General features: G+C 34.5%; 1 protein-coding gene across 4 annotated transcripts in view; it reads left to right on the top strand.

The window, feature by feature from the left end:
* The window catches only part of LOC150106836 (uncharacterized), a 203157-nt gene that overhangs the window by 114982 nt on the left and 70181 nt on the right, over positions 1 to 17994 (top strand). For all 4 annotated transcript variants that reach the window (XM_090393346.1, XM_090393344.1, XM_090393343.1 and 1 more), the window contains 3 exons: positions 464 to 524; positions 1368 to 1466; positions 8402 to 8551. In XM_090393346.1, the coding sequence (XP_090249472.1) occupies positions 464 to 524; positions 1368 to 1466; positions 8402 to 8551 (310 nt within the window). The remainder of the gene's footprint in view (positions 1 to 463; positions 525 to 1367; positions 1467 to 8401; positions 8552 to 17994) is intronic.

Here is a 17994-nt window from a genome sequence, read left to right as displayed (position 1 = left end):
CATAAGTAGATAAACAATGTGTGAGATCATTGCTAAAAGCAAATAATTTGGCATTTCTTCTAACTTGCTCATTAGGTTTGGTGAAATTGTAGATGAAATTAAGACTGTTAGTTGATGCCTCACTGTCTCAATGATTAGGCTGCAGTAAATCAAACCTCAAAGATAAATAATGAAAGGTAATTTATCTCACTAGTCTAGTTTTATTAATCAGAAATGAACTTTCATTTTTGGTTGTGTCTTGTCACAAGTTGAATGATTTATGAATATCTTGTGTATCATCATCTCAAATATATTGAAGTATATTTATCAGTTGTATAAAATGTTTATTCTGTTTTACTTGCTCCTCCCTTTGTTTATTTTTTGTAAGTTTTGTTTTAAAATTCAATTGGAGTTCCATCTGACACTTAATGATGTTTTTTTTTTGTTTGTGATTATTACTTTCACTGTATGAACATTATTACAGCCTTGAAAATAAAGAAGAGGCAAGCAAAAGAATCAGCTGAACAATATCTTAAGGCTGCAAGGTAATTTAAGCATTCAGTTTGGGTTTAACTTTTTTTTTTCCCTTCTTAATTTCTCTTTGTTTTTAATTGCTTGACATATTTTTAATTTACTTTTTTTCTAAATAATTTCTGTTCATGTTCCTAATAAATCTTGCCTAGAACTGATTTTATATAATTTTATTTAAAGTAAAGAGCCAATAGGCTTCGTTTTGGTGATGTAAAACATTATTTAAATTAAGGGGATATTAAATCCCACATTGTTTTAAAACCAAATAAGAAACTCAAAGATCGGAATCAAAGAGTTTCATGCCGAATATAGTAACTATAAACGTATCGGCGACTACTAGCGTAAGCTAAAGCACGTAATTCAAGTACGTGGTACAAACTAGGGCAACTCGTTGCAAAAGTGGAGAAAGTTCTGATTGCTATTCTTAGTATTTTCCATAATGTAAAACCCATCTCCTAGGAGATGTATGATGTTATACATTATGGTGGGAGGTCACTACTCAGACTGGTTTCGATCTTTATTGAGATCTCATCAGTGAGCAGCTAGACCAAAGTATAATACTAAGGGTATAGCGAAAAGAACTTATATACTCTGCTATACGAGTTGTCAAAAAGGTGCACCCATAAATTATTTAAAGTAAAGAGCCAATAGGCTTCATTTTGGCAATGTAAAACATTATTTAAATTAAGGGGATATTAAATCCCACATTGTTTCATTTTATTTATTATATTATTAATTTATTTACTTCGTGAAAGCTGTAATATGTACATTCAGTTGTGAATATTGCAATAGTAGTATGATTTTATTCTTATTTGTCTCTTGGTTATTTAATTTATCATAATTTTTTTCTTGGTCAGGGGAAAACTAGAGCCTGGATTGGAAGCTGTATTAATATCAGCTCAGCATACCCTGAATACATTGAGTATTGTTTCATGTGGTAATCTTTTTACAGAAAGGTTTGTAACCTAATCTTAATCTTATATATGTGCACCTTAATAAGAATTTTTTTTAAAAATTTTACATTCCCTTTCTCCATTTCACATCATTGTCTGTTTATTTCCGATGCAGTTTTCACTCTTTACTGCCATCCCTTTCTTTCTATCAACAGGTGGCTCAATTCTTCCTGCTGTCATCCATCCTTCAGATATGTCCAAAAAAAAGCTTGTTTTCTTCTAATTATTTTCTACATAAATTCTTTTCCGCTTTACTTTTCTGCAGAGTTCTTCATTGATTACTTTTGCATTTATCTTATTCATAGAACTTTTCTATAGCATGTTCTTTCAAATAGCAGTATTTATTTGACTGTTACCCATATCTCAGGAAACTCATCACTAGAATGTCGATTTTCCATTATCCATTTTCCTTTCATTAGCCATCCAGTCCAACTGCTGTATTCACATCAGTATTTTTCAATATGCTGAACACCTTCTGTTCATCTACCTCAATTTTGACATGCATGTCTCTCACCTTCCTATCATCAGCATTGATTAAAGTCATCCTTCCATTGTTATTTTCTTCTTACATGCTACATAATGAAAAAACTCTTTTGGATTTACTTTATGACTTGCTTAACTAATTTTCTCTCATAATCAGATTTTTCCTTTCTTACTATACTAGTTACCCTTCTTGCTTGCACTTTGTACTGCTCATGAGTATGTGATAACTTTTTTTTTTATATTCCCTCCATAGTTTTCTTTTTTCGCAACTCTTGCTTTATATCTCTACTCATTCACTTAATCCCCACTTGGTTTATCCTCCTGACCTTTGGTATGCAGTGTGATAATGATTCTCTTAAACAATTCCTGACCACTTCCCATGCACTACTGACATTCTTTCCTTGTAGCTTCTCAAACCATGACACTGTTCCAAGATGCCTCCTAAGTCTGTCCATTCTTCACAATGGATTTCACATGTTTAGCAGCTTTACAGAACAAGACTGCATGGTCACTCTCCCCCAAATGGAGGCAGAGTGTCTCCCTTGGTTATGGATATATCTTCTGATGCCTTTACTAGATCTAGCACTCTTGAATTCCTGGTCTTCTCTATGTAACATGTTGTTTCAGGTAATTATCCTTTAGCAACTATAAAAATTTCACTTCCATCTTGCCATGCCCCTTTCCTTCCTCCAATCTATGTCCCCCATAGTTTAAGTCTCCCATAATAATTGCTCAGCTTGCACTCATTGTGCTGATCTGCCGATGCATGGTATCTTCACCCTTCTGTGCCCCCCCCCCCCCCCCAGTCTATAGCAGCAATCAACCATATATTTTATTCTATTGGCCTCTTTCTCACACCAGACAGCCTCATCTCCCCACTACACTTAAAATCCTCTTTCACTTTTATCATCATCAAATTCCTGCCATGTACCTTCAAGCGGTGTACAGGATATGACAGTACTACATGAAAAAATTACATCATTACTAACTTGGTATCTACAATTTTCCTCCAAATCAGTCTGTTACTTGTCAAGACTCCAACATTATCAGATCTTATATTTCTATCGTCTAAGGCACTTTGTACCATATCAATCAATCCACCTATATCTTGGTCTTCCTTTGGGTCGTTTTCCTGCCAACTTGGCAGAGAACACTTGTTTTGCTAATCTTTCCTCTCCCATTCTATTTAAGTGACCATACCACCTGAGATTAGCTCTGCTAATGCATTCCTGGATGCTGACAATGTCAAGTTCTTTCCTAATATCCTCATTTTTAATATGATATTGCCATTGATGCCATCTGTTCACGCCTCTAATCTTTCTCAGGACTCTCAATATCTGCAGTCTCTAGTCTTTGGTCAAGTGTTTTAATTCTGACCCAGCTCTCAGATCCATAAGTTAAAACTGGTTTGAACACTGTCTTGTATAAAGCTAATTTAGTGTTCCGACTAATTTCTCTCTTATTCCCATATGAATTTATTCAGTTGACTTCCCACCATACCAGCTTTGCTGATTCTGTTGTCTATTTCTATATTTAATTTACCATCTTCAGTAAAAATTGTGCCTAAGTAGCTGAAATGTTTTACTTGTTCCAAAGGTTCTCCATTCATAACACAGTTGACATTTTCAATGATTCTGCCTATTTTCATTGTTTTTGTCTTTTTATTGCTGACCTTCATACCATATCTATTACAACAGTTATTCAATTTAGTCAGAGAATCTTGCAGACTTGTAGCGGATTTATTTAGAAGTATAACATCATCTGCATAAAGCAAAGAGCTGACATTAACATCTCCAATTTTGATATCATGTTTAATATCACTTTCCTTCATAATGTGATCCATATAGATAATGAATAACAGAGGGGATAATGTACATCCTTGTCTCACACCAGATTTAACATTAAACTATCTTTCTGTACTTCCTTCAATTCTAACTGCTGACTTACAACTCAAATAAAGACTAAGTATTGCTTGATATAATGCTCCATTGACATCATATAATTGCAGCGTATTGAATAGCTTCTCTCTTGGCACCTTGTCATATGCCTTTTCCAAATCGACAAAACTTAAATACAGATCTTTGTTATATTCCCATGCTTTCTTGACTATTTGTCGTAAAGTGAAGATCTGATCCTGACAGCCTCTATTTGGTCTGAATCCAGCTTGTTCTTCACCAAGCTTTTCTTCCACAATTCTTCTCAACCATTTCTCAAGTATACTTGCATAGATCTTGCCAGGAACACTCAGTAGGGAAATACCTCTGTAATTCTCACATTCAGTTTTATTTCCCTTTTTATATATGGGTACTATGAGAGCTCTACTCCAATCATCGGGAATTCGTCCCTCTGTTCAGGGTTTCTGATTTATGCAGTGCAGCCACTGTAAGACTTTTATACCACCATACTTCAGCATTTCTGGTCGAATATCATATACTCCTGCTGCCTTTCCACATTTCAAGCCTTTAATGGCTTTTTCTACTTCAAGTATGGATATGTATTCCTGACTGCTTGCCTGGTCAGTGATTTTTATCACTGTGCTGTCATCACTGCTTGTTTCATTTAGCAGTTTTTCAAAGTAATTACTCCATACTTCAAGGATATCTTTTTCTCCTGTTTTCATGTCACCTTTATCATCTCTAATTCCTTTTACAGCACTCTTTCCTCCATTTCTAAGCTTCTTCAACAACCTCCAGAATATTTTGCCACCTTCTTGATATTTATTTTCTATATTCTTGCCAATCTCCTCCCATGACTTTTGTCTAGCTAGTTTTACACAGTGTTTAGCTTTCTTACATTTGTCTCTGTATTCTGTAAGAGTAAAAGCTGAATTATTTGCTGGGAACTTTTGATATGCTTTCTTCTTTTCCTTCACTGCCTCTTTAACTTCCGGTGTCCACCATGGAGTTTTGATTTTTCTATCCTTGCAGACAACCTCACCACATGCCTCTCTGGATGAATCAATCAGGGTTTTCTTCAAGGCTTGCCACTGAATCTCCAAGGTTTGGTTCCTGTTCTCAAACTCTTTCATTTTTACTTCAATAAGCTTTGTGTATTTTAGTCTACAGTTCACATCTGAGAGCTGCTCAACTTTTATTCGCTTTAAAACTTTCTTACATGTTATTCTTTTCAATATGAAATTCAATTTTATCCTGCTCAAGACTAAATAGTGATCACTTCCAATTTCAAATCCTCTGTACACTCTGGTGTCCTGCACCAGGGAGAAAACATCACTATCAACAATAACATAGTCAATGAGACTTTTCTTATTCCTAGCCTCTTCTCTCCATGTGAATTTGTGCACATTTTTATGTTGGAACATGGTGTTAGTAATAACCATTCCATGTCCTGAGCCGAAATCCAACAGATATTTGCCATTATTATTAGCTTTGCTCTTTTCTCCAAATTTTCCCAAAAGATTTTTGTATGTCTCACAATCATTTCCTACTCTGCTATTTAGATCCCCAACAAGGACCAACTTTTCCTTTTTCATTGTGTCAGTTGCTTTTTCTAGAGCGTCAAAAAATTCCTCTACTTCTACGTTAGTAGAACCTTCTGTGGGACCATAGGCACAAATAAGTCTCATTGTCCAGTTCCCCATTCTCATATTTGCCCACATTACTCTACTTGAGACTGACTGCCATTCAAGAAGATTAGCCTCGTATTTTGTGTTGAATACTATGGCTACTCCTTCTTTTCCTTGATTGTCATTGCCTGAATATAACATTTTGTATTTATTGCTCAGAAAGATCTCACCAGTTTTGGTCTTTTTTGTTTCAGTCACCCCTATCATGTCGATCTGGTACTTATCCAATTCCTCAGTTAACTCCATTTCTTTGCCATTCAGGCTTCTTACGTTAATAGTACTGATCTTTAACTGGTGATGTTGAGTTGGGGTTTGTTTTCAGATTTGTTCCAGTAGCTGACTTTTCACTGTTCTCCCTGGTTCCCTGACGAAAACAACGGGGGCCTTGTTTAACTGGGCGACGCCCCAGCCTGCATGAAATTTTGTCATGTTGTACCATCATTTTTTATTTTGGTTTAACCAATAAGAATACAATTTGGTCGGCTAAATCCCAAATTGCCAGCCCATCCTCGTTCGTTCAGTATCAAAGTAGATACCCAACAGGTTGCACCACGAGAAGGTGAGGATTGGACATTAGGTCAGAAGCCCTGGTCGGTTCTCCTCATTCCTTTAAAGGCTATGTGAAGGTCTCCTCTCAGTTATACAGCTTTGCCCTTAAGCACCCCTTTCACTTTTATTGGTTGTTATTCTTCATTCATCTATTGTCAGCAATACCTCACCTCCTGTTCTCCTTGAAAATATAGTACTCTTTACATTCTATTCCTATAACTATATCACTTTCTGTCAACCAGGTCTCACTAATACCTGCAATATTTGCCAAATTGAGCTGACCAATCCCAAAGACTCCTCTCTGTAATTTCTGATAATTCTGGCATTTGTATACATTTATTTCAACATTCCCTTGAGCCCACAGTTACTCTTGTGTCATGTCCTTACTAACCCATTCAAATCTGAAACCTGTGAAATTGCATTCAGCATTGCATAATCATTTCTATACGCACACTCATTTATCGAAGGTTTGGCCAGACACATGCTTGATTGCATCCCTCCTAAATCTACTTTCCATGGCTTTGCATTTCCATACTCTCACTAGACAACACTTTCTGCAAACATATAATTTCAAAACCATTCAAATGTCCATCAGGCATATTTAAGTCCTTTTTTTCCTTTGGCTCATTTGCAATCATGACTGTTCTTCTCAGCTGTGTCCCATCATACTGAGGCAGCAGACTCACAATCCTTATTTCCTTACTCTTCATTTTCACTTCTTTCAACCACTCTTTCATATCTTCTCTCATTGCACATTTCTCTCCTTTCAAATCACTTGTTTCTGTCAAAATGATCAACTCTTTCACTTTTCTCTTCTACAAACTAACAGTTTCACTATCTTCCTTGATCTTCTCACCTGGAAAACACGCTTTTATCACTTTCTCATTAAGTATATCTCTTGTCATTGAATCTCCATACAATATCTTCAACTTATTTCCAGTTACTTGCACTTTCGTACCTTTCCCTGTTCACTTTTTCTTTCTTTCTTCTGTCTGCCTTCAGTACCACGTGACAACTCCAGTCGTTCTAGCTCCCTTTTTGTCACATTTACAGGGCAAAGGATGCCCTGTAAATGTACTGTTTCACTCCTTACTGTCATCTCATCCTCCATATTACTTTAGGCACTTCTTTCATACTCTCATTTACTTTTACTTTCAGGCTCTTCTTTCATAGTTCAAGCACTACCATTCAATACTTCCACATTCTCCAGATCACTTTTTCTGTCTTTCCTTATATTGTTATATTAGTCACTTCATTTTTCCACATGACTCTCATTTCTTGCATTTGCACATGAAACATTTATGACACCCTCTCTTTCTCCATTCTCACTTTTGTACTGTAACCCATTCACTCTTGGCAATGAATACATAGAACATACACTATATCATACAAAATGCCTCGTGCTGAACTCGGTGAACAAAAGGAAGCCTTGGCTGCAATTTTCCTTGTATGCATTGGTGCCCTGAAAAATGCTTTCTAAACAATGTTGCATAGTAAATTTCACAAACAAACACACCCGATCAACTTTACAATCTAAAGTAAGTAAGATATAACCAAAAGGAATTAATTAATTACTAATATTCACTAAAATAAAAGCTTTATCTGTAGGACACATGCATCACTGAAGTGCTAGGGTTTACATTTACATATTCTTGAAAAGTGCCCTCTTTTCAAGGATATGTAAATGAAAATTCTTTGAAGATATGTAAAAAGACAAAGTTTCTCTCTCAATTGTATCGTTACTTTTTGATCTGAAGAATTACATCAGATATACAATATCATTCATTAATGATAACATTATTACATATGTGAAAAACTGAAAAGCACTGTTGCATCAATGTATCAAGTGATTATGGTATTTTAGGGTTTCACTAACTAGATTACCATTTCAGTTTGTTTTAGGTCTCACCAGCAGGCAGGTAAAGATTCAGTGTCGATATCTGCTAGTTTGTCTCATTTTGCTACCATTTGAAGTTCAAAAAAGATCAAAAATGTCCAGTTAGCTAACAGAACCTTAAAGCATTCTATAATAAAACATATGTGTATCATGGCATTTAATTTGATACTGAGGCAATGCTTTGTACTGAAGGTCACTATTGTTTCTAAGCAACATATAGTTATTTATTTTACTGGAAACTTTAATTTTGATTATAATACAATCTTTTTATTATTTTAGTTTTGTAGAAGAATTTTTGATGTTGGATTAATTTTTATTAATGACAGAAATATTTTTCTTGATAAGTAAAAACATGTATTTTTACTTGATAATAAAATATTTATGTAATATTACACTCATTTATTATCTTTTCTTTGTTATTTTTAGATGTCTTTGGTTAGCAAGCTGTTATTGCCGACACATAACAAGATTAGCTTATTTTAGTCAGTATTTTCCTGCAACACCAGAATCTTTATGGTCTTTGGGATCTGGTTGTCGTAAACTACATACTTTGATTATTCCTCCACTCCATCCAAAGTAAGGTTATTCTTGAAATTTAATATCTGGAATGACATGTTTTATTTATTTATTTTTATTAAGATGCATTTTTTTAAAGTCATATTAATTATTTTTTAAATGAGCCCAACATGACAGGCATGTTATTTTTTTTTATTAAATTTTAACAGATACCTGTATTTAATATCTAGAAAGAAAGTTGCACGATGCAAAACTAAAAACATCCATACATTTGAAAAGTAACATTTAAAGTGTTTTGGATTCTGCTTAATACACTTTTGTATGGGAAGTATTCAAAATTTTTCTCCTCCAGTATAGGTGAACTAGACAAAAAAAAAAAACAAAAAAAAACTGCTATACCAAAAGACTAGAGGAGACTTGCACTGCAAGTCTCCTCTAGTCTTTTGCCACAAGAAGAATTCTGAATAACTTAAGATACCAAAAAAAAAGAGAAAAAAAGTCCACAGATTCTGATGTTATTCCCCCTGTTTGCACCCCAGAACCAACACTCTCTCCTCCTTCATCATCTATTCCACAGCATGGAAGCAAGACTATATTCGATTCATTTTAAAATAAGGAAGATAAAAGGTTGCCCAAAAACTATCAAGCTATTGCTTTCACTTCGTGTTTCTCTAAAATAACTGCAAAGGTCATTAACATTTAACTCCATCATCTGGAAGTTCACTGATTAGAACCACTGGGAATTTTAAATGATCACTTCCACAGTTCATCTCCTAAGCATCCTCCACTTCTAGGTGCACAGTTTGGAGAAACTTATGTTATGCTGTGGAATTTCCAAAGCATTTTATTGAGTCTGACATAATTATACTTCAGTCTAGATGTCTGTCTGCCTTCCATCCTTGGTAATTGAATGGCTAGTTTCCTCTCGCTATGTGACTGTTCACTATGTCATAAATGACCCTCTCTCTCTTTCACTTACTGGCTTCAGATTTTATTTTTATTTTACTGATGATAGTGCACTCTATTCTTCCTCATTTGACAGTTATGCACTACTCAACCACTAATAGCAACCATTGCTTTGAACTTTGATTTCCATGCCATTCACCAATGGAATAATGACAACTTAGTCAGATTTTTCTTTTCAGGCTGACATTCACTTAGCCTTTCCTTGCCCAAACATATCACATAGTTCTCAGCCTCCAAAAAACTTGGCATCCTTTTTAATTGACATTACTTCTCACTTGCACAGATACTAAATCCACCACCCAATTCTAAAATACTGTTCCTATGTTTGGGAACAGTTCATACTCTATAAGATCATAATCCATCATCCCATTTTCATCTAAGCCACCCTTAAAAACTCTTTTCAGTCCAACTACAGTCTTCATCTTTCATTCCATCCATCTCCATTCTTTGAAATAGCTTCCTCATTCTTCTTCAAGGTCTATAGTCTCCAAAAGAGCACTAACATATTTATTTTCTTTTTCCAACTGTGCTGTAAATTCTATAACCTTCAATTGGGATTTTTATATAAAACACACACACACACACACACACACACACACACACACACACACACACATATATATATATATATATATATATATTATATGGACATGGACATGCTGCTTTCTAAATGGCGTATTTTATAGGAACTGGGTTAATTATTTGGTGAGAGAGGAGCACAGATGATTACAAATTCAGTTTTGATGATTAGATATGGTAGGGAAAAGAAAGATTCATGCCTTCTAGTGATATTCTAGAAGTTTTTTTATTTTAATACCACCACTTGAGCTAAAGTTTTGAGGTGCTTGATCAGTTTTGTTTTTCTTTGATGACCATACTCGTTATGCGGATACGACGACATTTACCCTTCACTTGGAAAGACCTGAGTTTGAATCCTGTCTAGAATATGTGGAACTTTTATAAGTTCTTCTCACTCTTGAAGTGTAGTTAGTCAGTCTAGTGCAGAGATAGAATAATTTCCCTCCTAGAAACTCAATTTTTTCATTCTGCAAAAAAAAATAAAATAAATAAAAATAAAACTGACCAGAGAGAGCACACAATTAACAGACATAATACGCTGGCCTAATAGCCTTAGTTGCTTGGCCATATTTCCAACTACCCAAACTCTTCATGACCACCATTTTATACTATCGAAATGGGGGAAAATAGATAGTTCATTTAAAACAAAGATGATAGTCATTATCATCAAAATACTGACATGTACCCTCACTGGGTGTACAGGATATTATGATAATACTACATCAAAAAGTTCCATCATTGCTAACTTCTAATCAACAGTTTTTTCCCAAATTAATCTTTTCTCACTCAAAACTTCAATATTATCAGAACTTATATTTTAATCTTCTGAGGCACTTTTTGCTGTATCAATACATGTAGATTTTGATCTTCCTTTATGTCATCCTGGCAGAGAACACCTGTTTCCCCTTCCATTCTACATACTACTCTGCTAACACATTCTTGAATGCTAACAATGTCAAGTTCTTTCCTGATATCTCCATTTTTAATGATACTGCCAGTGATGCCATCTGTTCACTCCTCTAATCTTTCTCAAAACTCTCATATCCATGGTGTTCAGTCTTTTTTGGTCATGTGTTTTAATTTATAATCCAGTTTTCAGTTCCATAAGTTAAAATTGGTTTGAATGCTGCCTTGTATATAGCTAATTTAGTGCTTTTGCTAATTCTATTGTCTATTTCCATATTTAATTTGCCATTTTCACTAAAAATTGTGCCTAAATAGCCGAAATGTTTTACTTGTTCTATAGGTTCTCCATTCAGGATGCAATTGATGTTTTCAATGTTTCTGCCAATTTTCATTGTATTGCTGATTTTCATATCAAATTTATTACACCAGTTATTCAATTTAGCCAGCAAATTTTGCAGACTTGTACTTGATTTATTAAAATCAAGTACAAGTCTTTATGCAGACGATGTTAAACAAGTATGACATTGTCTGCATAAAGTAAAGAGTACAGATTACCATCTCATATTTTGATGTCATGTTTAATATCACTTTCCTTCATAATATAATCTATAGATGATGAATAACAGTGGAATTATGTGCATCCTTGTCTCACACCTGATTTAACATCAAACTATCTTCCTGTACCTCCTTCAATTTTAACTGTTGACTTACAACTTAGATATAGACTAAGTATTACTTGATATAATATCCCATATAACTGTAACATTTTGAACAGCTTTCTTCTTGGCACCTTATCATATGCCTTTTCCATATCTGTGAAACTTAAAAACAGATCCTTGTTATATATTCCCATGATTCCTTAACTGTTTGTCTTAAAGTGAAAATCTGCCTGACAACCTCTGGTTGACTGAATTCAGCTTGTTCTTTGCTAAGCTTCCCTTCTACAATTTGTTTTAGCCATTTCTCAAGTACACTTGCATAAATCTTATCAGAAACACTCAGTAGGGAAATGTTTCTGTAATTCTCACGTTGTTTTATTTTCAATTTTATAGATGGGTGCTATGAGAGCTCTACTCCAATCATCTAGAATTCAACTTCTGAGCATGCTTTCTGAATTATGTGGTGCAGCCACTGTAAAACTTTTATACATCCATATTTGAGCATTTTTGGTAGAATATTACTGTTCCAGCTGCCCTCTTACATTTCAGGTTTTTTTTTTGTTGGCTTTCTACCTTAAGTTTTGATATGCACTCTTGATGCATTCCTCTTGAACATTTTCTACCACTGTTCTATCAGTTCTTGTTTCTTTTAACAGTCTTTTAAAATAATTACACCAAATATCTAGGATATCTTCAATTTTCATATCATCTTTGTCATTTGATTCCTTTTACCATGCTCTTTCCTCCATTTGTAAACTTTTTCAATAGCCTCCAGAGCATTTTGCCACTTTTCTGATATTTATATTCTATATTCTTCCCAAGCCTTTTGTTTAGCTATTTTTATACTGCTTTGCTTGGCTTTTTGTCTTTCTCTGTATTCTCTTAAGACATGATGATTTACTTGCTAAAAACTTTCAGTATGATTTCTTTTACAGGACTGCCTCTTTCACTTTTTGCATCCACCACTGAGCTCTGATTTTTTTATCCTTGCAGACAACTTTATCATATACCTCTCCATCTGAATCAATGTTTCTTCAGTCTGCTACTGCTTCTCAAAGTTTGATTATTGTTTTGAAACCCTTTCATTTTTCTTCCAATGATGTTGTGCACTTAAGTTTACAATTCACCTCTGAAAGCTGCTGAACTTTGATTTTTCTTTAAACTTTCTTACATTTTTTTTCCTTCTCGGTATGATATTCAATTTTTAGGGAAAACTGCGCTTAAAGCTAAACAGTAATTACTATATTTATCAAATATAACTTTAAATTTAAAATTTAAAACACGTTCACGTCAGAGTGATAATAACTCGCTCGCCGCGGTAAACAACATGCCCTCGCCAACAGCCACTATACTGCAGTTCAAGAAAAACAAGTAGTTTTATTGTGTCACTGAATAAGGTACAGAAATATTTGCAGTCTGTGTAATATATTCGTCAACAAATAGTGCAATTAGAGACACCTGGGATAAAAACGGCACTAACTAATGAATCACATGTCCCTCCCACAGAAACTATGCTGTAGACTCAAGCAAAACTGTATGTTGCACTGCCAAACAAACAATAATTTGGACAACTAAAAACTGTTGTCCAAACATTTGTTCAAATTTTCAGTTACATGGAATAAATGTTTGTTTGATTTCATATGAAATTTTTGATGTCATTAAGACAGATCACAAAGGCTAACTTCAAATAAAATTCTACTGTGAATTGAAACTAACATGCCTTTATAATGTGTGTGTGTGAATCCACTTGCCAGCCCGAATGCAGAAGCAGCATGCAAGAAAAGTTGGTTGAATTTTACATGCAGCAGTAAAATTCACAAAGTTTCAACCAAATGGTTGAAATTTTGTGTCAGTTGATGCCCACACAATGCAGAAGTTGTTTTATACAAATGGCAATAAGAAGTCCCATCAGAATGATAAACAGGCAAAACATCCTGGGAGATGTGTTAAAACTAATGTTGTATTATGGCAGTTTCAGTTATTTTGGTATTCGGTTGAAGAGAATCAGTATTTCCACTCAACAATTGTTGGCTTGCCTTTGTCATTGAGTCACATGATCTTTTGTTAATACTGCACCAATCATATGCACGTCTTCTCATAGACACCATCATTAGAACTTTGGAGCAACTGGATTTTGAGAGCTTGGAAAATGATTTTTGCCAGAAATAATTGCCAAGAGTTTTTTTTTAAAAACCAGCATCTCTAATGCCCTGGATGGGAGAGAAGATTGTGCTATTTGGGTAGATGACTTTGATGATGCACACAAGGAAACCGTTCTCGAGGCCAGAAGCAGTGATAGTGAATAGGAGATTCTTAGTCAGTCATACCAATTTTAGTTTTTGTCTGAAAACCTGCTCTAGTAGTTGCAATTCTTTCTCTCAATATAACTAATTCCATTCTTTTGTATACTCTGTTAGCCTTATTGATTTGAACGTGTGTTTGATTTATATGAACTTAGAAACAATTTCATTGTCTCTGCAGCGTATTAAAAATATCAAACGGTTTATAAAGTTCTGCTTTTTAATGCGTAATTTCTCAAAATGTGAAACTTTAGACCAATTAAACTCATCGTAAGTTTCTATAATCATGCGGAGGTTTCTGTGGTTAAGAAGTTCAATCGAATTATTTTGGTTTTGTGACCAAATTTTTATTAAAAAAGACTGTTTTTTAAAACTAAACAAGTACTAAAAAACAAACCTAACAAGTTTCGTTAGTCATCAGACTAACATCTTCAGGGATAAAGATAATTAACAGTTTAAAGCACAAACTATAAGAAATTACGAAAAAAAACAAGTTCATTTGTTGGTATTATGAACATCAAAAAAGTTCGTTAAAAAACCGAATAACAGATCTATACAACCGTTAATACAAGTTAGCTGGAAACAATGCTATTTGATGTCGCATTCTGTGGTTCATTTTCACTCTGTCCGAGATCTGAACTGGGTAAATTTTTGATAAACGCTGACTAAACTTGATTTAAAATCAAACCTTGATTTTTGTTGCATTGCGTAGGAATTTTGGTCATATTTGCTGCCTCTTCGAATTTTCTTGTGAAACAGTTTTTATCAATGTAGGACATGTTTGTTCTGTCCCAGAGTACATCATGACCAGTAGAAGTTGTGTGAAATGCCAAACCAGACTTATGTTCTCTCTTTTTTTGTACGTCCTTTTGATGTTCGCTCATGCAGATTTCTCCTGATCTCTCAATGAAAAAACTAGGAGTTTACAATATTCACTGTTCCTGTGGCATGTGCTACGTAGGTCAGATGGGGAGATCGGGAGAAATCCGCATGAGCAAACATCAAAAGGACGTTCAAAAAAAGAGAGAATATAAGTTTGGCATTTCACACAACTTCTACTGGTCATGATGTACTCTGGGAGAGAACAAACATGTCCTACATTGATAAAACTGTTTCACAAGAAAATTCAATTTTTGTATTTAGAAAGAGGCATTCTAGGAGATATCAAATTTTTGACTAGATGGTGTAGACAACCCACATTATATGATATTCACCAGTGGGAGATAAAATTCTGTCTATTTTTAGTATGAGAGATTTTTTAAATAATTACATCCTCTTAATTCAGTGTTGTCTTGTAGTCAATTGCGGGGATGACTGGAGAGCAATCCCAGGCAGAGAAGGCCAACTCAAGGTGGTTAACCACCTGCGTATCAGTCATCTTTGCGCTTTAGTTGCAATTGGTCTTTTGGTTGTTCATCTATAGGAGATTAGTGAAAAAGGAAAACTGATAGCCTTTGGCTATATGATGATATAAAAAAGCTGAGGGCCTTTTTCTCTGTCTCTCATACTCTGTCTCTGTCTCTCTGTATTTTCTTTCTCCTAATACTATCAGGCTCTCTTGCATCTCTATATTAAATACTCTAGGACTCTGATGAGCACCCCTTATGGACATGCATAGCATTATGCATGTCCATAATATGTGCTTTGCATTATGGGATACTAAGGCAAGTGATGTGAAGTCATTAGCCTCTATATATGAGTTACCCAGTCATGAAGTTACTTCACGGGCAAACTTTGTTTGCTTACACTTAGATAAAGTATTAAACCGAGAATATAATTTCTTGACATCTTTAATTTAAAGGATTCTGTTCTTTGTCTTTAATTAGTACTCCATTTTCATCTTTGAGGGCTATTAATCTCTCTCTCTCTCTTCTTTTACTTATATTGTTGTAATTCTGATTTTCCTTGTTCTGAAGCTTCTAATTTCTTGTAATAAAGTGTGACATTTTTTTGGCTACTTGTTTATGAAAATATGACTTCTGCATTACTTCTGGGCTGGCTCCTACCAGTGTCGTCCTTTCCGCTTATTATTTTACGTAGCTCCTGAGAATTGCATTTTACTTTTCTGTCTAAATCTATTTTCATTTCTCTTCTCTTTCTGAGAAAGTTTAGAGTTTTTTCAAATAATTTTTTCCATCTTTCTTTTGGTTAATTCCACCAATCTTTTAAGTATTATTTAGTAGGATCTTGGTTATTATTTGATAGTTTTTATCCAAGTCTTCATTCATGTTAATATTATAAAATTCTTCTATCTCTTCCTGGAAGAGCACTTTTTTTTTTCAGATTTGGTAAATTAATAGAAGGTCTTTTGCTTTTAACCAGTTTCTGTCTTTCTCATCTTTTGTTGATAATAATTAATCTTTAAAATATAATCTACTTTATTAAATACCTCTCCATTTAGACTTTGCCATGTTCATTTCTGATATTTTTTTTGAAAAAAATATTCACTATATAAAGGCCTCTGCTTCCAACAAATTCTGTCAATCTTTCTCTATTTTCATTCCTTTGGCTCAGTCCATATTTTCCACTTGCTGCTAGATGTGCATTTCTTGCACCTAGAAGTTGCCCATCAAGATCGTAAAGAATGTATTCACTGCCACTTAGTATTTTGTCTGTGTTTAATAAAATGCATCTATTTCTTCATCTGTGTGGTCTGAAGTGGGTGCATAAATTTGTATAATTCTTAATTTATAGCATCTATTTATTGTAAAGTAGAGTTCTGCAATGCTGTTTGTGATGTATTTTATCTCTTGTATTCGATCTTTTTAGAGAGCATTTAATTAGGAAGACAATTCCTCCCTGGGATCTTGGATTGTCACCATAACTATATAGTAGATGTTCCTTCTTTAGATCAATACTATTTTCACCAAGTTTCATCTGAGGTCAGTGATGTCCCATTTTATCTTTTCGGTATCCAGTAGTAATTCTTCTAGTCTTGTTTGACCTAATAATGATGTACCATTTTAGTTACTCGCATATAATTTTCTATTATTAGTTCTATTAGATTTTAGTTAGTCTGCGTATAGTGTTTTTCAAGTTTTTCCATCAAGATCAGACCTCCACATAGGATTTAAATCTGGTCTGTCATATGGTTGAGAGAGAGAATCACATTTGTTTTTTTTTATATGTCCATTGTGGCTTTGGGCTCTGCAGCCTCCTAGTTTTTGTTATCTATCATTTATTTATTATGTAATAAATACTTTTTTTTATATGTTGTCCCATACAGGAGAGTTCAAGGAATCTATAGGCATAGCAGTGCCATGTGTGGGATGCAGATGAGAACTGAGAAGTTTATTAATTTTTTTTGAAGAGTTCAGGTTGTAGTTGTTTGGGAATACTTCTTAGGGAGAGTTGTTTCAGAGGACAGAGGTGGACAGAATAAATTTGCAGTCTGTTATAGTTTGCAGTGTAATAAAGCAGGTGCAGTGGGTTTGCAGTTTCACAGTAAAGAGATGCTGATCAGCTGTAGCTCTTGTATTAACAGGTACAACAGAAAGTGGAGGAATGATAGTTGCCAGTTCACTGGAACAGCAACCATGGAAGTACCTGTAGAATAGACAGGTACTTCCATGTACCTATCTCACAGGCACAGTGCTAAAACACTGTGCCTGTGAGATAGAGGTTGAAGTGAGTCTGCAAGAGAGGGATCATCTATAAGCCTAATTGCACACCTCTGGATGGCATCAAGGATTGTAAGAGAAGTTTTAGGTGCACCATCCCAAACATCTGACAGTATTCTACGCATAGATGGATTTGGGAATTGTATATAGTGGATGTAAAATATGCTCTTGAATGAAAGAGAATGCCGTTTCTTGGATGGAGGAGGCTGTCAATGCGATGTAATGTGTTTATGCCAGGAAAGACTGGTGTTAATCCAAAATCTAAATGTTAGTCCAAACAAAGAGATCTGATCTTGTCTGGTGATTTGTGTATTGCAAGGAAAGGATAGGTGAGTTGGGATTTCTTTTGCATGAGAAAAGGGGAAAACTGCGTTTTGGTGGCATTGAACATAAGGTTCAATGTATTGCCCCATTGGAGGTTAGCATGTAGATCAATGTTTATGGCAATAGTTGTAAATGACCGTGTAGTCTGG

Source organism: Typopeltis vanoorti, chromosome 5 (genome assembly GCF_054136105.1).
Source record: "Typopeltis vanoorti isolate ZY-2024b chromosome 5, IOZ_Tvanoo_1.0, whole genome shotgun sequence".
Classification (NCBI taxonomy): domain Eukaryota; kingdom Metazoa; phylum Arthropoda; class Arachnida; order Uropygi; family Thelyphonidae; genus Typopeltis; species Typopeltis vanoorti.
Note: the sequence above shows the minus strand (reverse complement) of the source record. Positions and strands in the feature narration are given on the sequence as shown.